General features: G+C 56.3%; 2 protein-coding genes across 7 annotated transcripts in view; both read left to right on the top strand.

The window, feature by feature from the left end:
- Positions 1-5,705, top strand: part of GRAMD1A (GRAM domain containing 1A) — a 41,549-nt gene extending 35,844 nt beyond the window's left edge. For 4 of the 5 annotated variants that reach the window (XM_074386557.1, XM_074386558.1, XM_010347893.3 and 1 more), the window contains 6 exons: positions 489-592; positions 678-851; positions 938-1,025; positions 2,242-2,349; positions 2,435-2,555; positions 5,286-5,705. In XM_074386557.1, the coding sequence (XP_074242658.1) occupies positions 489-592; positions 678-851; positions 938-1,025; positions 2,242-2,349; positions 2,435-2,555; positions 5,286-5,378 (688 nt within the window). In that variant the 3' untranslated portion in view covers positions 5,379-5,705. The remainder of the gene's footprint in view (positions 1-488; positions 593-677; positions 852-937; positions 1,026-2,241; positions 2,350-2,434; positions 2,556-5,285) is intronic. The other variant, XM_074386559.1, reaches the window with a different exon arrangement.
- A 4,011-nt stretch (positions 5,706-9,716) lies between these two features.
- Positions 9,717-20,199, top strand: SCN1B (sodium voltage-gated channel beta subunit 1). Of its 2 annotated transcripts, none has more exons than XM_039466168.2 (6): positions 9,717-10,139; positions 11,777-11,943; positions 12,740-12,980; positions 18,941-19,082; positions 19,384-19,455; positions 19,545-20,199. In XM_039466168.2, exons 1-5 carry the CDS (start codon positions 10,100-10,102, stop codon positions 19,448-19,450), a joined length of 657 nt encoding a protein of 218 aa, XP_039322102.1. In that variant the 5' UTR covers positions 9,717-10,099; the 3' UTR covers positions 19,451-19,455; positions 19,545-20,199. The 2 variants fall into 2 exon arrangements, with proteins under 2 accessions (XP_039322102.1, XP_039322103.1); XM_039466169.2 differs by lacking the exon at positions 9,717-10,139 and adding an exon at positions 10,492-10,575.
- Positions 20,200-20,841: the final 642 nt, after the last annotated feature.

Below are 20,841 nucleotides of genomic sequence, written 5' to 3'. Positions count from 1 at the left end.
GGTAAGGGCAAGAAGAGAGCTCAAGGAATACCCCGAGGCGTTTGGCCTGAGTCACTATAACCAACGATGGAGTTGCTGGTGACCGGGATGGAGGCGGCAGGGAGGAATGGGTCCGGGGAAAGATCAGGTCAGTTTAGGACTGAGCTGTCTCTGCTGAGCTGAGCCCATGTGGAGTTGGGGTGCAGCAGCCAAATGGAAGAGGTTCAGGGGCGAGGTCTGGCTAAGAGGTGGTCTGTGAGTGGACAGGGCTTGGGCTGCTGGGAGTATTGCCCAGGTAGTGGGCATGGGTGGAGTTGGCTGGCATTTGGGCTGAGTGGGGTGGTGTATGGGAGATCCAGGGAAGCCATGGGGGGTAGGGAACCCATCTGTTTTGTCTGAGTGACAAGAGGCCCTCTGAATTACGAGAAAGAAAGAATCTATCTTGGGGGACGAGGCAGCCAGGGCTGGAGTCAGACCCAGACCTCCTTGCCCTGATCTCCCAACTTCAGAGTGTCTTCTGAGATCCGCTACCGAAAGCAGCCGTGGAGCCTGGTGAAGTCGCTCATTGAGAAGAACTCGTGGAGCGGCATTGAAGAGTATTTCCACCATCTGGGTAGGGGCAGAAGGCCGGTCGGGGCGCAGGCTGGGGGTTGGCTTGGCCAGGTGTGGACATCCAGAAATCCCTTTCTTTTACACAGAGCGAGAGCTTGCCAAGGCTGAGAAGTTGTCACTGGAGGAAGGCGGGAAGGATGCCCGGGGCTTGCTATCGGGTCTGCGGCGGCGGAAGCGGCCCCTGAGCTGGCGGGCTCACGGGGACGGGCCGCAGCACCCAGACCCCGACCCCTGCGCCCGGGCCGGCATGCACACCTCGGGTGCGTTCCACTGGGGCCCGGTCCAGATGGGCGGAGGAACCGGGGTCCTGGACCGGGCCGTCTGACTCCAAGCCGCTCTCCTGCAGGCTCCCTCAGCTCCCGCTTCTCCGAGCCGTCTGTAGACCAGGGCCCCGGAGCAGGCATCCCCAGTGCCCTGGTCCTCATCAGCATTGTGTGAGTAAGAGACAGGAGCAGTGGCCACACAGGCCTGAATCTGCCTCCTGGCTGTGTGACCCGGTGCAAGTGCTTGGGCTCTCTGGGCTCCCTTAGCTTAAGTGGGTGCGCGTGTTTGGTTACAGCAAGGATTAGACGAGGCGATGTTTGGGATGTGTTGGTTTGCCATGGAGAAGCCTTCCCTGCTAGAAGAGCAGAGCCCCGGTGGGGGTGGGGGGAGATCAGAGAGCGCTGACCTTATCCAAGGGTCAAGGGGAGCTTTGTGGAGGAGCAGGCACACAGCGATTCTGGAATTAGGTACACAGGGAGAGGCGTGCATGACAAGTGAGGTTGTTGATGCACGTTACTCACATCTTCTGTGCCCACCCCTAAGCTGGGCAATGCTGAGGACACAGCAGTGACCTTGAGGGGAAGATAGACCTGACACCAGACCAGAGTGATCGGGCCGGGATGGGGGAGGCATGGGCACAGGGGTCTGAGCCAGGAGTGGGGAAGCCCTGGGAGGCCACTGGCGGCTTCCTCCCAGGCCACAGGGGGCAGTCAGGATGGGCATCCTGGGAGAGTGGAGACCGCCTAGGCTGAGAAGGGCATTGGCAGGGAGAACCCACACGCCCGCCAGCCCAGAGGCCTGCAGGAGGGGGCGGGCAGGACACTGGGAGGATACAGAAGCAGGATCCCAGGGTTGAGCAGACCCTGGGAGGTGAGGGTCAGGTCGGCCATGTGCTCAGCCTCTGAGCCTCAGCTCTCAGCGCTCATCCAGTGAGAGGATGTGGTGTGCTTGGCCCAGAGCTGCCCAGAGCGAGGAGGGCTGGGGGTGGCGGGGGCAGGCCGGGTGGCACTCATCTTTCTGTCTCCCCTCACTGCTGCTGCTGCTGCAGGATCTGTGTGAGGTAGGGTCCTGAGTCCTCCCCCTGCCCTCCCCTACCTGTACCCTACCCCTGCTGCAGCCTCTTCTCCCCACTCTGTGCCCCCAGCTCCCCCAGGGAGGTAGCCTGGTGTAGGGGTCAAGGACGTGGGCATCAGACAGGCCTGGATTTGAACCCTGGCTTTTCTGCTATGGGCTGTGCATCCCTAGGCGCGTCTTTCATCCTCTCTGAGCCTTATCCTCCTGTGCAATGAGGGATAGAGGTGTCCCTACAAGGTGTAGTTGTATTGGGGGTGGCAGTTTCAGAGCATCCAGACCCTAGGACTCCTGACCTCTGACCCCTGTCACCAGCCTTATCATCCTCATTGCCCTCAACGTCCTGCTCTTCTACCGCCTCTGGTCCCTGGAGAGGACGGCCCACACCTTTGAGTCCTGGCATAGCCTGGCCCTGGCCAAGGGGTGAGTGGGTAGCCTGGGGAAATGGGGGGGGGCTTGGGCACATCAGGGGAGGCCAAGGCCCCGCTCAGGCCTGGCATCCCCACAGCAAGATCCCCCAGACGGCCACAGAGTGGGCGGAGATCCTGGCGCTGCAGAAGCAGTTCCACAGCGTGGAGGTGCACAAGTGGAGGCAGATCCTGCGGGCCTCCGTGGAGCTCCTGGACGAGGTGGGAGGCGCCGCTCGGGCAGGGCCTGGGGCTGCGGGGCTGCTGGGTCCTGTGCTGAAATCCCACCATGCGGCAGGCACGTCCCTCTCCAGGTCTCAGTGTCCTCCACTGTAAAATGAGGAGGCCACTGAGAGTCCCCACCCCACAGCACTGCAGGGGAAAGCAGGGAAGCATGGATGGAAGAAAGCACTGACTGGCTCACGTCCTAGACAGAAGTCCAGAGGCGTCTCACGTTAGGCACGGCCGGTTTCGGTCACTCGATAACAGTAAGAGTCGGTCTCTCGCACCAACTATGCCCTGCGCCCATCTCCAGGGTTGGCATCATTGGGGGACACGCTTTTCCCCAAGGGGACCACGGAGCTCACTCTCATTGGCTGCTGGGCTCCCGGGTCCACCCCTGACCCATCTCAGCAGCCAGGGCAGGTCAGGCATGCTCCCTCTACCCACTTCCCCCTTCTGGGGTAACTAAGGGGTCACATGGTCTGAAGGTGAGAGACTCTCCAAAGGCCCTGAGGTCTCATCTCCAAAACGGGGTGGGCCCAGACACCCAGTGTAGTTCAGGGGCAGTGTCTACTCAGGCAATCAGGTTCCACTTCTGATGTGTGATCTCATGCAAGTGACTTCGCCATGGTGGCTGTGGCTTCCTTTGTGCATGGGATGATGCTGATGCTGCCTCAAAGACTGTTGTGAGGATGAGACAGGCTGACATTGGGAGTGGTGCCAGGCCCGCAGGAAACACTGATGTGTACTGGCTGTCCTGAGTGTGAGCCTAGCGCCAGAGACAAAGCAGATGCCCAATAAATGTGATGTCATCACACGGCCATGCCCTCAGGCCCCAGTAGACTGAGGCTGCAGTTGTGGTAGGTCGGAGCAAGTGTTGGGTACTGGGGAAGGTGTCTAAGGGGGAAAGCAGACGGGAAACAAGAGTCTGGAATTGGCTCTATTTCCAAGGCCATCAGAGCTGAAGTTGTGGGTGATGGTGAAAATCTCGTCTGGTCAGACCCTTCCATATGAGGAGGCTCATTCTTAGGGGTATCATTGCCCCTGAAATCAAGTTCCCAGGGAGAGGCTTGCACTGGAAAGTGCTGGGCAGCACGGGATGGGGCGGGGATGAAGGCTTAGCCCAACACTCATGGAGAAGGGTGGGCACGGCCCCCCCATCCTGTGTTATTTTCTTTTTTTCTTTTTTTTTTTTTTTTTGAGACGGAGTTTCTGTCCCCAGGCTGGAGTGCAGTGGTGTGATCTCGGCTCACTGCAACCCCTGCCCCCTGGGTTCACATGATTCTCCTGCCTTAGCCTCCCCAGTAGCTGGGATTACAGGTGCCCACCACCACATCTGGCTAATTTTTTTGTATTTTTTTTAGTAGAGACGGGGTTTCACTATGTTGGCCAGACTGGTCTTGAACTACTGACCTCATGATCCACTCTCCTTGGCCTCCCGAAGTGTTGGATTACAGGCATAAGCCACCATGTCAGACCCTTTTATTTTATTCTTTTGAGACAGGATCTCACTCTGTTGCCCAGGCTGGTGTGCAGTGGCATGGTCATGGTTCAGTGCAGCCTCGAACTCCTGGCTCAAGCAATCCTCCTGTGTCAGCCTCCTAAGTAGCTGGGACTGTAGGCATGCACCGCCACGCCTGGACTATTTTTACTTTTTTTTTTTATAGAGACTGGAGCCTTACCATGTTGGCCAGGCTGATCTCAAACTCCTGGCCTCAGACAAAGTGCTAGGATTGCAGGTGTGAGCCATTGCGCCTGGCCCTGAGTTAAATTCTTATCATTTTCCTCTCTCAAATTGCCAAGGGTGCAGAGTGGGCATCACAGATTGGTGCTCACAGATGGTGCAGATTGAGCACTTACCTGCGGCTGGGCTATTCTAAGCGTTAAGCATGACTGCCTTATCCCCACTGCCAGCCTTTGAGGAAGACTCTCTTGCTAGCCCAGTCTTTTTGAGACAGACTCTTGATCTGTTGCCCAGGCTGATGTGCACTGGCCTAATCTTGGCTCACTGCAACCTCTGCCTCCCAGGTTCAAGCGATTCTTGTGCCTCAGCCTCCCGAGTAGCTGGGATTACAGGTACCCGCCACTACACCGGGCTAATTTTTGTATTTTTAGTAAAGACAGGATTTCACCATGTTGGCCAGGCTGGTCTCAATCTCCTGACCTCAAGTGATCCACCTCAGCCTCCCAAAGTGCTGAGATTATAGGCGTGAGCCACCACGCCCAGCTGTTAATCCAGGTTTTATACGTAGGCAGGCAGTATGAGGCATCCAGAGGTGCGAGGAGCTCAGGAACTTGCCTGAGGTCACAGGAGGGTAGTGACAGCTAACACGTGCTGAGTACTTAGTGTGCACCGGGTTCTCGGTGCTCTTCAGGACCCTGAAACAATCCTATGGAGCAGATGTGATACAGACCCGTATTTCAGATGAAGGGATTTGGCTCAGGGTGGTTACAGGACTTGCCTGAGGTTACCCGAGGTAAGAAGCAGAGCCAGGATTTGAACCCAGGCCATCGGGGTCCCAGGCGCACACAAAGCCCCTTCCTCTGCTGCCTCTGAGAAGTTAAAGTGGGTGCAGCGTGGCTGCGCTCTTCTCACAGAGGGACCCTGGGGTGGGGCGGTAGGGCCTCTGGACCGTCTTCAGTTTCTCAACGGCAGGATGGGAGTGGGTGACATCACCCCCAACTACCCTCCAGCGTTCACCCCCAACCCTGCTCACCTCCTCCCCACAGATGAAGTTCTCGCTGGAAAAGCTTCACCAAGGCATCACAGTCTCAGACCCTCCGTTGGATGCCCAGCCCCGGCCCGATGACAGCTTCTCCTGAGGATCCAGGTCACGCAGCTCTTCCCCCACGTGGACAGATGGACACACAGAGCCTTGGCGGCCACTGCTGGCACGGTGTGAGCGCCAGGCATCTCCCGCCCACCCCTCCTGACGGCCTGACAGGGGCCACGCAGACGTGGGGGCCATGGAACTGAGATGCACTTTATCCCAGGGAGCTGGCCTGGCCTCGGGCAGGGCCCCCACTAACTTATTTTGCCCGGCTGAGATTGTGGGGGGCGCCTCCTAGGGTGCACGATTCCCTCAGCTCTGGGTTTAATGTATTATATTTATTTGGGGCCAACAGTTCCCCAATAAAGGGTCAGAAGTGGCTGTGGCTGTGCCTGTGGGGCCCTGGGGGTGGGTGGGAGCCTCCTGTGGCACTCAGATCCTGCCGTGGTGGGGAGGGGACCTCTGTCTGTTTCCTGGGGCCATAGTCACTGAAACGATCTGGAATTCCCCCAGCATCTTACACAAGCTTTACATCATGTGAGGTCAGCGCAGGAACTCAGAGGACAGTCTGGTGGCCAGAGTTCAAATCCCGCTTCCGAGCAGTCGTGTCACTGCAGCGGGTCAACCCTCCGGAGCTTCAGTGTTCTTTCCTGTACAATGGGTGGAATTACAGCACCCGTCTCAGGGTTGTTAGAAGGGAGTGGTTCTCAGTCTTGAGCTGCATTCGAATCTGCTGGAGGGCTTGGTGCAAAACAGACTGTGGGGCTCCTCCCTCCAAATTTCTGGTTCAGTATGCCTGGGGCAGGGCTGGGATTCTGCCTTTATAACAAGTTTCCAGGAGACGCTTATGGTGCCATCTCAGACCACACTTTGTTTTTGGTTTATTTTTGAGATGGAGTTTCGCTCTTGTTGCCCAGGTTGGAGTGCAGTGGTGCGATCTCGGCTCACTGCAACCTTCATATCCTGGGTTCAAGCAATTCTCCTACCTCAGCCTCCCCAGTAGCTGGGATTACAGGCATGTTCCACCACATCTAGCTAATTTTGTATTTTTAGTAGAGATGGGGTTTCTCCATGTTGGTCGGGCTGGTCTTGAACTCCTGATCTCAGGTGGTCCACCTACCTCAGCCTCCCAAAGTACTGGGATTACAGGTGTAAGCCAATGTCCCTGGCCCTGTTTGTGTTAAGTTAGGGTTTCTCTTTCACCCAGGCTGCAGTGCAGTGGCACAAACATAGCTCACAGCAGCCTCAACCTCCTGTGCTCAAGCCATCCTCTCACCTCAGCCTTCTGAGTAGCTGGGACTACAGGTGTAAGCCACCATGCCTGGCTAATTTTTAATTTCTTTTTAGGGATGGGATCTTCACTATGTTGCCCAGGCAGGTCTCGAACTCTTGGCCTCAAGCGATCCTCCCACCTCAGCTTCCCACAGTGTTGGTATTACAGGCATGAGCCACCGCACCCAGCCCCAGACCACACTTTGAGAACCGCTATTATAAATTCGAGGAGTTCATAAATGTGGCTACTTAGAACAGGGCCTGGCACAGATGGAATGGAGTAAGTTTTCAATAAATGTTATGCTTATTGCATAAAAATAGAGGGAAAAAGTAACTCGTGTAGTGAGTACCAAGTAATGTACGTCCTAGCTCTTTGCCAAGATCTGATGTTCATTTTATTCTCACAGTGACTCCACGAGGTAGAGACAAAAGATGTACATGCTGAGGCTACCCAACAGGGAGGCGGACTCCAGGCCTGGCCCCCGGAGTCTCCACATTTAGATTCAAGGTCCTAACCCCCCCAGGACCCCACCACAGCCCATTCAGGCTGAGATGGGTTGGATCCCTGTTTTACAGATGAGGAAATGAATGAGCTTGGAGGCAAAGTCCCTGGTCCAGGTAGAACCCAGGTCCACCTCGCTCAAACCTTGTCCTGGTTCCAGAGTGTGTGTGGGGTAAAGAGACACCTTTGACATGTCACACCACTAGCTATAAGAATCATCCTAACTGACGGCTTGGGGCAGGGGACTGGAGGGGGATTGGAGAGTGGAGGAGTGGCATAGGAGGTAGAGCCAGCAACTCCCACTCTCTAGCTGTGTGATCATGGCAAGGTACCCACGCCGAGCCTCAGTTTTCTATATCTGTAACATGGGTATAATAATAATGTCACCTATAGGAAAAATTAAATGAGCTAATGTTAGTAAAGTGCTTCGAATGCTTAGAAGCACCAAGCCCATACATAGTAGGTGCTCGCTGAAGAGCTGAATGTCAGTTTGTAAGGCTGCGAGGTGCTTCCTGTCCAATACTGAGGCCTGTCCTCACTGTGCCTTCGCCTACCATCCCCCACCAGAGGAAGGGCCCGGAACAGCAAGAGGATTATTTTCTGCCGGGGAATTTCACAACTCAGGAGGTGCTGGCATAAAGGTCTAGACCACAGAGGTGTCTGGTGTCCCTGGCTCCCTGCCCCTCTGCCATGGTCCTGCCTCACACCCTGGCTCGTCTTGCCTGGCAGGGCTGGGCCAGGGGGACTCTGGGACTGTACCCCACCCAGAATTGGGGGCTAGGACCTGGGTAGTGACCCTTCAGCCAAGAGTCTCACTCCCAGCCTGGTCCTGACAGCCCAGAACTCCCACCTCCATTCTCTCCATTTGGCAGAACCCACTGGTAGGACAGGCCACTCTCCCCTGCTGGAGCAGGATTCCAGATCCATCCTAGCCCAGCTACATGACTCTGGGCAAGGGAGTGGCCCTCTCCCAGGCTCAGTTTTTTCATCTGTAAAATGGGGATAATAGAACTTGCTGAAGGTTTGAGGCAGTACAAGTGGATTCAGTGAATCCCAAGGGCTTAGTAAACATTGGCATTCATTCGTTCATTTGACAAATACGGATTGAATACCAGCAATGTGCCAGGAACAGTTCAAGGTGCAAGAGACATGGTGGTGTACAGGACAGTGTCCTTACCTTGAGGAATCTCTCTCTCTCTCTCTTTTTTTTTTTTTTTTTTTTGAGACAGAACCTCCACCTCCCGGGTTCAAGCTATTCTCCTTCCTCAGCCTCCTGAGTTTGGGATTACAGGTGCACGACACCACTCCCAGCTAATTCTTTTGTATTTTTAGTAGAGATCGGGTTTCACCAAGTTGGCTAGACTGGTCTGGAACTCCTGACCTCAGGTGATCCACGTGCCTCTGTGTCCCAAAGTGCTGGGATTACAGTCATGAGCCACTACACCTGGCCCACCCCCCTTGTATTCTTAGGCTGGAGGGACAGGGGATAAACTAATGCCATAAAGGAAAAACATGGCCAAGCGTGGTGGCTCACACCTGTAATCCTAGCACTTTGGAAGGCCGAGGCAGGAGGATCACTTGAGGCCAGGTGTTGAGGCCAACATGGTGAAACCCCGCCTCTACTAAAAAATAAAAATAAAAATTAGCCAGGTGTGGTGGTGCATGCCTGTACTCCCAGCTACTAGGGAGACTGAGGTGGGAGAATCGCTTTAACCCGGGAGGCGGAGGTTGCAGTGAGCCAAGATCCTGCCACTGCACTCCAGCCTGGGTGACAGAGTGAGACTCCCATCTCAAAAAAATAAACAGGAAGAACATAATGTCAGGTAGTGAGGGTGCTGTGAAAAACACTCAACAAGAGTAAAGGAGGTCAAATTAGGAGCTTGGGAGGCAGTTTACCCTGAAGGGACACGGAAAACCTGACGAAGGTGACATTGGATCCATGGAGGCAGAGGGAAAGTGGCGGGCCGAGGGGAGAGAAGCGGCCAAGGCCCGAGGCAGTAATGAGTCTTCTGTGTTGGGAACAGCAGGAGGGCCTGGACAGGCAGAGTGGAGTGGGAGGAGAGACGGGTAGGTGATATCAGGGACATAAAAGGGTGCAGGGGATCATGAAGGGATCCTCCTCCTGAAATGGCACTTCCAGATCCCCCCCGCTGCTTCTCTCCAGGGTGCCCTGCCTGCTTGGGTGAGGTCTGGATTGTATCTGCAGTCCTAGCCGGACAGTCCCCCACCCTCCTCTAATGCCTACTTGGAGTCCCTGCGCAGTGACTCCCGGGCCTGGATATCAGGAGAGGAGAGATCACTTGGTTTCCTCCCTTCAACTCCTGAGGATGACCTCCATCATTTGAAGTCGGAAACCCGGCCCCCAAACTGCGCTCCAAGTCCTCCTGTGACTCAGGGGGTGACCTTTCCCAGACTCCCTGGGAAGGTGGGGGTGGTCCCCAGAGCCCAGCGGGGTCGGAGACACCCGGACCACCTGTCCCGTTCCCAGAAGTCGCGGTCGCTACGCCACCCGGAGAGGCCGGTGCAGCGGGCGCCTCCCGGGCCGCTGCGGCAAAGGCTGGGCGGCCGCGCCCTCCCCCCGCGGTGATTCATCCCGCCCCCTCCCTCTCCTCCCTCCTCCCTCCCTAGGCCGCGGCCGCTGCCGCTGCAGTGCGCAGGAGACCGCGGTCCGCGCCCGAGCGCGCCGGAGCCGGAGCGGGACCGGGGTCGGTGCACCTGGCGGATGCGCCCGGCTGCGCGCGCCAGCGCAGCAGCCCGAGCAGCGACCGCCGCCCGCGCGGCGGGGATGCCCGGACGCCGGGCCCCGGGGCTGGGCCCCCGGCGGTAACCGGAGCGGGGGGGCCGCGCCCCCCCTCCTCCCCCTTCGCCGGTCCCAGAGCCGCAGCTGCTGCGCCCGCGCGCTCCCGGGGACATTCTAACCGCCGCTGGGTCCCACCGCCTCTCGCCCCGCTATTAATACCGGCGGCCCGGGAGGGGGGCACAGCGCGCGCCGCGCAGCCATGGGAAGGCTGCTGGCCTTCGTGGTCGGCGCGGCACTGGGTGAGTGCGCGGGGGGCGCCTGCGGCCGGGGGCACCGCGGGGGAGGTGGCGGGAGGCGGGAGTGACGCTCGGGACACCGGGCGGTCGCTGCAGGGCCGCCCCGGCCCATCCCCGGGCCCCGCCAAGTCCGATTCAGAAGTTGTGCGCGCGGGAGCGGGGCTTGGGGAGGGCGGTGGAGGTGCGGGTGGGCTCCAGCGGGCGGGGGCCGAGCTGGCACAGCCTCTCGGCTGCAGGCGCTCAGCCGGGGGCGAGGAAACGCGGAGTCAGCTGCTCCCGGAGCCCCGCAGGCTGCAATGTGACACCCACAGCCGCGGGAGGGGGGTGGGGGGAAGGCGGCGCCCGGAGACTGGGACGGGAGAGACGGAGGGACAGGGAGAGATGGAGACGGGAGGGAGGGGGCGCGAGACAGAGGAGGACTCGGAGTGCACCTGAGGAGGTCCGCTGGGAGGCTGGGGACATGGGGGTCAAGGGGAACACGGAGACTGAAAGAGGGGTATTGGAGAAAGAGAGAGAGTTGAGACTGAGCGGATGGAGAACGGGAAACTTGAGAGAGGCAGAAGGAGATGGAGAGAAGGAGGGAGATGGAGGTGCCCTGAACAGCGAGAGAGAATCTGGCATGGAGTTTGCAAAGGGAGAGACGTGGAAAGGTGGAAAGAGACCAGGAGAGGTCTCTTTCTGAGCCCAGAGAGTGGACACAAAGTGGAGGGACCTTCAGAGAGACCCCTGAGAGGGACAAAGATGGGAGGGACTGAGACAGAGGCCCTCGGGGAGTCTGAAAGGGCAGAGGAGGGGGGTGGATGAGAATTCCTGAGAATCGGGAGACAAGGACAGCATGGGGCTGGAGCAGAAGAGACAGCGTTAGCCACAGAGTGCTGGGAGGCAGGAAGGAGGCGCCAGGGAAGAGTGTGAAGGGGAAATTCAAACACTGGAATTCAGTGGGGGCACAAAGGCCCTGGTGCAGGAGAGAGATCAGGAAAGAGCTTTGAAGAGTGGATGGGGTTGGGGGTGGGAAGAGCTCTAGAAGCGGGGAGCCTGGGGAAGAGGGGTGACAGAGGCAGGAGAGGCTGGGGAGGGGATGGCTTACACAGGGGCTTGTGGGGCTGGGGAGTGGAGCTGAGAGTGGGTCAGCGGGGTTCCAGTGCCCACCTCCCCACACTCCCCCAGACCTTTTCTCCCAACCCATTTCTCCTGGGGCTAGCTGGCTTTGAATTTAGTGGTGGAAATGACTGCCACCTTGAACTTCTAACTTAGCTGGAATTTTACCACCTAGATGCTTGGGTACCTCCAGCAAGGGACCTTCTGAGGGAGGGGCACTCGGGGAGCAAAAAGTCTGAGTTACTAGCAATGTTGACAGTCTCACTTATGGGGTCTCTCAAGGGCCAGGCCCTACCTAATGTATGAAAATGGGCCCAGCCACTGCTAGAAGCAAAGAGGACCATTTCTTTCAACAAGAGAGGGAAACTGAGACTCAGAGATGAATGACTGGCTGAGGTCACGTGGTGAGTAACAGGGCTCAGCCTGGCATCCAGTCCTGTCTGCTTGTCATCACTGAGGGGAGAAGAGATAGTTTCTGAGGGGTCTGGCATTGTTTAGGGAAATGGGTGCCTCTACCTGACCTGAGCCTGCTGTCCTCACAGTGTCCTCAGCCTGGGGGGGCTGCGTGGAGGTGGACTCAGAGACCGAGGCCGTGTACGGGATGACCTTCAAAATTCTGTGCATCTCCTGCAAGCGCCGCAGCGAGACCACCGCTGAAACCTTCACCGAGTGGACTTTCCGCCAGAAGGGCACTGAGGAGTTTGTCAAGGTGTGTGGGGGACGGGCGTGGGCATGGGAGGGCAGGGGTCCATGGGTGGGAGGTGGTGGGGCTGGATATCGGGGAGGGGGCTTGCTTGTTTGTTTTAATAATATGTTGTGGTTGATGACCTGGATCCAGATTCTGGCTCTACCAGTGGCCAGCTGGTGACCTTGGCCAAGCCAGTGAGCCTCTCTGAAAGTCAGTTTCCTCCTCTCTAAAGACGGGGTGGCGGTGGTCTCTAGCCGATAGGTTTGTATGGGAATTGAATGCATTAACGCACCTGGCCCATGGTTGGCACGAAACAAATGCCAATGGACTTATTTGGCACCAGCAAATAGTAATAGTCATTACAGAGGAAGGCAGAACTTTTTTTTTTAACCTCCTTTAAATTACATGTATATTTTGCATTTTGGAGGGAAGAAACCGTAAACTTAGGATGTGCTAGAGAGTTGGGGTCTGAAGCCGCTGGGATCAGGCTGCCTGTCCCTGCTGGAGGAGTGTGTCCGGTGGCTGAGAGAGAACTACGAAGAATGATGGCCCAGAGGCCAGATGGGGCTTGGGAGGATGACTGAGGAATGTGCGTGCGCCTGTGCCTCTCAGGGCTAGAGGCAAAATCAGGGTCTGGCTGGCTCCCGGCGTGATTCTCGCCCCCTGCCCCTGTGTCCTCCCTGCCTGAGGTCAAGGCATCTGAGCCCATGTGTGTGCCATCTGTGTCTATGGGTGTCAGGGCAGGAGACAGAGTCAGGGTCAGGTGAGGGAAGAGAGGCCCAGGCAGTGACACCTCCCACTCCCTGGCTGCCCCCAGATCCTGCGCTATGAGAACGAGGTGTTGCAGCTGGAGGAGGACGAGCGCTTTGAGGGCCGCGTGGTGTGGAACGGCAGCCGGGGCACCAAGGACCTCCAGGACCTGTCCATCTTCATCACCAATGTCACCTACAACCATTCGGGCGACTACGAGTGCCACGTCTACCGCCTGCTCTTCTTTGAGAATTACGAGCACAACACCAGCGTCGTCAAGAAGATCCACATTGAGGTAGTGGACAAAGGTGAGTCCTTTGTCCTGCCTGTCCCTTCACTGTCACCCACCGGCAAGCCAGATGGAGGGACAGATGGCAGGTAGTGGACAGGACAGGCTGGCTCTGTGCCTGACCAGCCAACCACCCACAGCAGTGGGCTGGAGGGGGAGGGGAGAAGCCCCTGCCGCCCGCTGCAGCTCTGGCCTCTGTTTCCCTCCAGCCCACGGAGAGGTCAAAGCACACCTCTCCCCACAGACGCTCCGGGTGCAGAACACAGCTCTGTCACCTGTGCCAGAGTGATCTCTGGCAGGTGCCTTTTGTCTCTGAGCCAAAGGGTTGTCCCAGGCCCCCCCAGGATAATAATCCCATGTGCTTCTTGGGGTGTGGTTTGAGTCATTCTTCCATCATGGGGGTCATGAGGATTGAGCAGCTGCAGTCACATGATCGGCTTCCAGCAGAGCCTGGCACATGGTGACGAGGGTGGCAGTTCTTACAGTTTGAGTAGCTCAGCCCTGCTGCCCTCTGTCATGATGAGGCAAGAAGGCAAGAAAGCGTGCCACCTTGAGCAGAGCCGCCCACCCACCTCTGCTCTCCTGCCACTGGGGAGTCGCACTAGCCTGCAGAGTTTCACTCAGCGTCTCTGGAGCAGGCCCGGGGGCCCTTTATAAAGCTCTCAGGTGAGGCGGTGCAGGGCCACAGGTGTGGGGCCCACGCTCTGAGCAGCAAGGGTCTACACAACATTTTTGAACATCTCATCATTTTGCCTCGGCCACCCTGAACCCCTTCTTTGAGGGAGGTCCGCCCCTTCTCTGAACCATCTCCTGCTCGGCATCAGTTACGATTGTCCAGGGCCCTGTGGCCTCTGGCTGAGAGTCGGGGAGAAAGCCTTGGCTTTGAACCAGCTACAAGCTGTGGCAGAAAGGTCTCTTGGGGTCACAGCACACGAATCCTCACGGGCAACACGCACTGTCCATCCTTTTCATGACACAGGTGCAGGCCTCAGTGCCTTACACGGAGTCCCTTAGTGAATCCTCCCCTGATCCTGTAGGGTAGGGGCTCTTCCTATCTCCATTTTACAGATGAGAAAACTGAGGCTCAGGGAGGGAAAGTTCTGTGGCCAAGATCACATGATCGGGAGCTGGACATGAACCCAGGGAAGCTTGGGTGACTGCGTCTCTGTTCGTGGCCATGATTCACTGTATGGTTATCAGCCAGAGCCTGTGGGTCTCTTTTTATAATTAGCATTTTAATGTTTATTGTCAAAGTGGTGTAGCAGAACGCAATTCAGCAGGCATGTCTGAGCCACTCTGGCGTTCATCACGATGCTGGGCGGGGGAGTGGGGGTCAGCTGCGGACATGGATGATGGCACCCCGCTCGCAGAGTTGCTGTGACAAAGACGCCCCCGGTACTGGGGCTTAACAAAACCTGTGTTATTGCTCTTGCTGATCTGCAGAGGTGAGACAGAGAGAGGGTGGGAGGCTTCAGGGCGCTGTTCAGCCACCCGGGTTCGTTCCATCTTGTTGCTTGGCACTCGGCCAGGGTGCTGTGTCCTCTGGACACTGTGACCCAGTAGTGCCTCTCTATTTTTTATTTTAACTTTTATTTTTTGAGATGGAGTCTGGCTCTTGTTGCCCAGGCTGGAGTGCAATGGTGTGATCTTGGCTCACACCATTGTGTGAGCCAAGTTGCAGTGTGATCACTTGCAACCTCTGCCTCCTGGGTTCAGGTGATTCTCCTGCCTCAGCCTCCCGAGTAGCTGGGATTACAGATGCCAGCCACCACGCCCAGCTAATTTTCGTATTTTTAGTAGAGACAGGGTTTCAGCACACTGGCCAGGCTGGTCTTGAACTCCTGTTCTCAGGTGATGATCCACCTCCCTCGGCCTGTCAAAGTGCTGGGATTACAGGTGTGAGCCACCGTGCCTGACCTGAGCCTCTCTTTTTTAGGATTGTCCACTGTATCACGCCACCTCCCAGAGCCCGTGTTTTCACCAGCGTTTACCATCGTATGCAGTTACTTATGTTGGGCCCTGCAGAGTTTGCGTTTTCTGCACTAGTCACCCAATTCTAGTGTTTTTTTTATCTGCCATATGGTAGTACTGCCTTTTAAACATTACCTGCTATAGTATATTATTTTATATTACCCACTATAGTATATTTTATAATATACTATTGTAATATCATCAAACATACAACAGGTTTTTTGTTTTTTGTTAAAGAGAGACAGAATCTCACTCTGTTACCCAGGCTGAAATACTGTGGCATGATCATAGTCCATGGTAGCTTCCAACTCCCGAAATCCAGCGATCCTCCTGTTTGAGCCTCCCAAGTAGCTGGGATTACAGGTGTGAGCCACCATGCCCGGCTAATTATTTTTTTTCTTTTGTAGAGACTGGATCTTGCTATGTTGCCCAGGATGGTCTCGAACTCCTGGCCTCAAACAGTCTTCCCACCTTCGCTGTCCTAAGTGCTGGGATTACAGGCGTGAGCCTCCGCACATGGTCTACAGTACTTTTATCGTAATCCATCATACTAGAGTATTTTTAACATTCCCCACCATGGTGGGTATTTTTATTACCCAACATTCTATGCTATATTATTTTAAAAATTAATCCTATTGCAGCATTTGAAAATATTCCATCTATACTATACTATATTCTTCATTACCCTGATACTACAGTATTTTTTTTTTTTTTTTGAGACAGAGTCTCACTCAGTCACCCAGGCTAGAGTGCAATGGCGGTCCTCTGCTTGTTACAACCTCTGCCTCCTGGGTTCAAGTGATTCTCCTGCCTCAGCCTCCTGAGTAGTTGGGATTATAGGTGCGTGCACCACAGCTGGCTAATTTTTGTATTTTTAGTAGATACATGGTTTCACTATGATGACCAGGCTGATCTTGAACTCCTGACCTCATAATCCACCTGCCTCGGCCTCCCAAAGTGCTGGGATTACCGGCATGAGCCACCATGCCTGGCCCGATACTATAGTATTTTTAACGTGACTCACTGCGCTACAGTATTTTTTATTACCTACAATATATATTATTGTATTTGTCAGCACTGCCTGCCATTCCTTATTTATTTATTTTGAGATGGAGTCTTGCTCTGTTGCCCAGGCAGGCTGGAGTGCAGTGGTACAATCTCGACTCACTGCACCTCCCAGATTCAAGTGATTCTCCTGTCTCAGCTTCCCAGGTAGCTGGGATTACAGGTGCATGCCACCGTGCCCAGCTAGTTTTTGTATTTTTAGTAGAGACAGGGTTTTACCACATTGGCCGGGCTGGTCTTGAACTCCTGACCTCAGGTTATCTACCTGCCTTGGCCTCCCAAAGTGCTGGGATTACAGGCATGAGCTACCACGCCCAGCCTATTATTATTATTTTGAGTCAGGGTCTCACTCTGTCACCCAGGCTGGAGTGCAGTGGCATGATCTTGACTCACTATAGCCTCCGCCTCCCGGGTTCAAGTGGTACTTCTGTCTCAGCCTCCAAAGTAGCTGGGATTACAGGCATGTACCACCATGCCCAGCTAATTCTTTTGTACTTTTAGTAGAGACGGGGTTTCGCGATGTAGACCAGGTCTCGAAATCCTGGCCTCCAGTGGTCCACCCACCTCAGCCTCCCCAAGTGCTGGGATGACACATATGAGCCACCACACCAAACTTTTTATTATTTTCATCTGCAGTCTTGCTGCAATTTCAGTATTGGCAATCAACCTATATTGCCTCCTGGTAATGACCCCTGAGGAATTTGCCATTTCATTTCCATAGGAGGAGGGGACGGGCTTTGATGGTGAGAACCTCACTGACCTGGGAGAGGTGGCAAAGCTACTGGGAAGCTGCTGGGGGTGGCTCACCTATGGTAGGAGCTGGCAGACAGGGACCCACGGGGACAGTAATCCTATTTTGGACACACACAACCTGAGTGGAAAATGCCTTGAGGCACAGCAGCGTCTGAGGCGGGTGAGAAATCCGGCCTGCAGAGTCGTGGCTGGCCTTCAGATCTGCAGGCTGCCTGTGGCATGCCGTGTTACCTAAATCTGTTTGGGCACTGAGTTCCAGGAGCAGGGGCAAGAATTCCAATAACGGGGCTTTATCCAGTGTGTATCCAGCTCAGAGTGGTTTCTGAGGCCAGCTGCTGTGGGCAGCCAGGATGCATTTGTCCTTGAGGTTTTCCGGGGCATCAAGGCGATGTTTGGATAAAGAATTTAGCACAGCAGGCGCCTACTACATGAGACACACTAACAATGTCTGTGGAGGCCGGGCACAGTGTTATCCTGTTATCCCAGCACTTTGGGAGGCCAAGATGGGAAGACTGCTTGAGACCAGGAGTTCAAGACCAGCCTGGGCAACACAGCGAGACCTCATCTCCACCAAAAAAAAAAAAAAAAGAAAAAAGAAAAAAGTAGAAAATTCACTGGGCCTGGTGGTGCATACTTGTGGTCCCAGCTAGTCAGGAGGCTGAGGCAGGAGGATTGCTTGAGCTCGGGAGTTTCCGGCTGCAGTGAGCTATGATTGCACCACTGCACTCCAGCCTGAGCAATAGAGCAAGACCCTGTCTCTTGAAAAAAATAAAGAAGTCTGTTGAAAATAATGAAGGAAGGAAGGAAGGAATGAGAAGGGAACCCTGTCCTGGCTCCTTCTGTAGGGAAGCTGGGGCAGGGCAGGCGGGGGGAGCATCCAGTCCCACTCCCTCCCTCACTCTGGCCCAGAAAGCACTGGTGCCATCTGTATAGGGAGGAGCCACAGAAAGTGCCCCACTCACAGCAGAGGGAGGCCATGTGAGGACAGCAGGGAAAATGGGATCTCAGCCATCCGGGAGCGGGCCAGAGAAGTGGGATGGACACTTAGGAAATCCAGCCGAGGACGACGCAGTGGCTTCTGACTCTGGTCCCCTGGCTGAGCGCGTTCCCTTTACAGTTTAAATTTAGGCTCAAGGAGAAGTTGGCAATTGGCAGGGCCATGCGGTAGAGAGGATGTAGGGTTTCCAGAAAATTGCCAACACTTGGGCAGTGCTGGCTGTGTGCTCATCCAAGCATGTTACGGACTTTAACTCATTTCCTCTCCCAGCAACTCCCTGAGAGGGTCTGAGTATTCCCATCTCCATTTTACAGAGGCTCAGAGAGGTGCCATCATTTGCCTGAGGCCACGCAGCTAGTAAGAAGCAGAGTCAGGATTTGAACCCTGGCAGTCTTGTCCCAGAGCCCAGGCTTTTGACCATTAGCTATACTGCCCCAGTTATAACAACAATAATAATATTAATAAAAATGAACCTTTATTGAGTGCTATTTATAGATCAAGCTCTCTTCTAAGGATTTTTTTTTTTTTTTTGAGACGGAGTTTCGCTCTTGTTACCCAGGCTGGAGTGCAATGGCGCGATCTCGGCTCACTGCAACCTCCACCTCCTCGGTTCAGGCAATTCTCCTGCCGCCTCAGCCTCCTAAGTAGCTGGGATTACAGGCATGTGCCACCATGCCCAGCTATTTTTTTTGTATTTTTAGTAGAGACGGGGTTTCACCATGTTGACCAGGATAGTCTCGATCTCTTGACCTTGTGATCCACCCGCCTCGGCCTCCCAAAGTGCTAGGATTACAGGCTTGCGCCACCGCGCCCAGCCTTCTTCTAAGGATTTTTAAAGCATATTTCATTCTCACAGCACTCTGATGAAGGAGGCATTTTAAGTATCAACATTTTACAGTTGAAGAAACAGAGGCCCAGAGACATTGAGCCACTTGTCTAAGATCACACAGCTGACTAGTGGCAGAGCCAGCCTTTGAACCTCAGCCTTTTGGTTGCAGAGCTTCGGCTTTTAGGCCGTGAATGATGCAGATGTGCCCTCGAGTTACACAGGGAGGCAGGTCGAGGGTGACCCCCACCAGGCCTACCCAAGGCTGGGTATTCATAATCACAGTGCACACACCAGGCCCAGGGAGGCCGAGCTACTTGCCCAAGCTCACACAGCAAGCTTACCCCACACCCGGGCTGTCCTGCAGCCAACAGAGACATGGCGTCCATCGTGTCTGAGATCATGATGTATGTGCTCATCGTCGTGCTGACCATATGGCTCGTGGCAGAGATGGTTTACTGCTACAAGAAGATCGCTGCCGCCACGGAGACTGCTGCACAAGAGAACGCGTGAGTGGGGTGACTGGGAGGCAGGAGGGCACCCAGGGCACCGTCACACCTACAGGCTGAGGGGTGGGGAGCGACCCAGGGGGCCATCTCTCAGTACTCGAGGAGGGGAGTGCTTTCTGTCAAACATGGGATAGGGGGTGTTGGGCCCAGCCCCTTCCTCAAACTCAAGAGCCCACCATAGCCCCCTCCACTCTCGAAGGAGCCCTGTGTACCCGGGGCAGAGACCGCTACCCTCCCTGTCCCCTGGGGGTTGGGTCAGTCTGATGATGGGGTCACTGTACACCTGGCCTTTCCCCCACAGCTCGGAATACCTGGCCATCACCTCCGAAAGCAAAGAGAACTGCACGGGTGTCCAGGTGGCCGAATAGCCCTGGTAAGGCAGATGAGTGGGCAGGGGACCCGGGATTGGGAGGGGCGGAAGTCCCCCAGGTCCCTAATTCCCGGTCTCTTGCACCCCTTCAGGCCCTGGGCCCTCCTCAAGGAAGAGCCAGCCCTAATGGGGACTCTCTAGACACCGCCTGCCCCCATTTGGGGTGGGGTGGCCGCTTCTGGGCCCCGGAAAGCCTCAGAGTCCTGCCGACAGAGCCGCCGGGGAGGGAGCGGGCAGGGGGCTTGGCTCGCACCCCCACCTTCGCCTCCTCCAGCTCCTGCCCCCCGGCCGCGCACCGCCATGCATGATGGGTAAAGCAATACTGCCGCTGCCCCCACCCTGCTTCTGCTGCCTGTTTGGGGAGGGGGGCGGTGAGGTGGGGGCAGCGGCCCCGCACCCCTCCTCCTTGCTAATTTGCACACATTGGCCGCTTCAGACACGCACTTCTGGGGCCAGCCCCTCCCCGCCTCCTCCCTGCCCGGGGGCAGGGGTCGCGAGGGTGGGCTGGAGCCGTTTGGGGCAACGGGTTCTGGGGCCCACTCCGACTCTCCCTCCCCAGCATCATTTCCCCTCCCGCTTCCTCCGGCTGGACCTGGGGTCCCTGTCCCCGTGATGCACTCCTGCCCCGGCCCAACCTCGCTCTCTCTCACCAGCCTTGAACTGTGGCCACCTAGAAAGGGGCCCATTCAGCCTCGTCTCTCTTTACAGAAGTAGTTTTGTTCATGAAATAAAGACTCTTGGACTTGATGCAGAGTTTTGATTATGAGCCCCGTCCGGCACCTTCCCACGTTCCCATCCCCAAATCCTAGGGCCGGCTTCCTAGGGCCCCTGCCTGTGGGCCACAGGTGAAGCCACTTTAGTGCCTGGTCTGTGTCGGGCTCGGGTTAGGGGAGCCATTCTCTCAGCGGGGACCAAGAGTGGTGAGGGAGAGTGGGATGGAGCCAGGAAGGGAGGGGGTGCCGTGGAGGGAAGAGAGGGGAGGCTCAAGCTGGCGCGCAGGGCTTTCACGGGGTGTGCGGTGTGCCCAGCAGTGTGGGTCTCGAGACGTGGGCGCCGGGGAGGAGAGGGAAGGACAGCGGGGTACGGATGGAGAGGCAGAGGAAGCCAGGCCAAGGCAGCGTGTCCCAGTGAGGGCCCCGGCTGAGTGGAGGAGATGGAAGCGGTGAGGGTGGGTTTGGCTGGGCACAGCGGGCACCTGTGGGTGAGCGGGTGGGGCCGGTGGTGCAGGCGGCCTATCTGGGGCAAGCCGCCGAGGCCGACTGTGTCCGGCGTGTGGCGGAGGGGGCAGGTGTCTGACGGTGACCCTGTGCGTCTGGTGTTTGCCTGGCCCTGGGTCTGACGTGGACCGTGCCTGGCTGCTGGCGGGACAGTGTGTTATCTGCCCGCGGA

The sequence above is a fragment of the Saimiri boliviensis genome, chromosome 14 (genome assembly GCF_048565385.1).
Source record: "Saimiri boliviensis isolate mSaiBol1 chromosome 14, mSaiBol1.pri, whole genome shotgun sequence".
Taxonomy (NCBI): domain Eukaryota; kingdom Metazoa; phylum Chordata; class Mammalia; order Primates; family Cebidae; genus Saimiri; species Saimiri boliviensis.
This window is presented reverse-complemented; position numbering and strand designations above follow the sequence as displayed.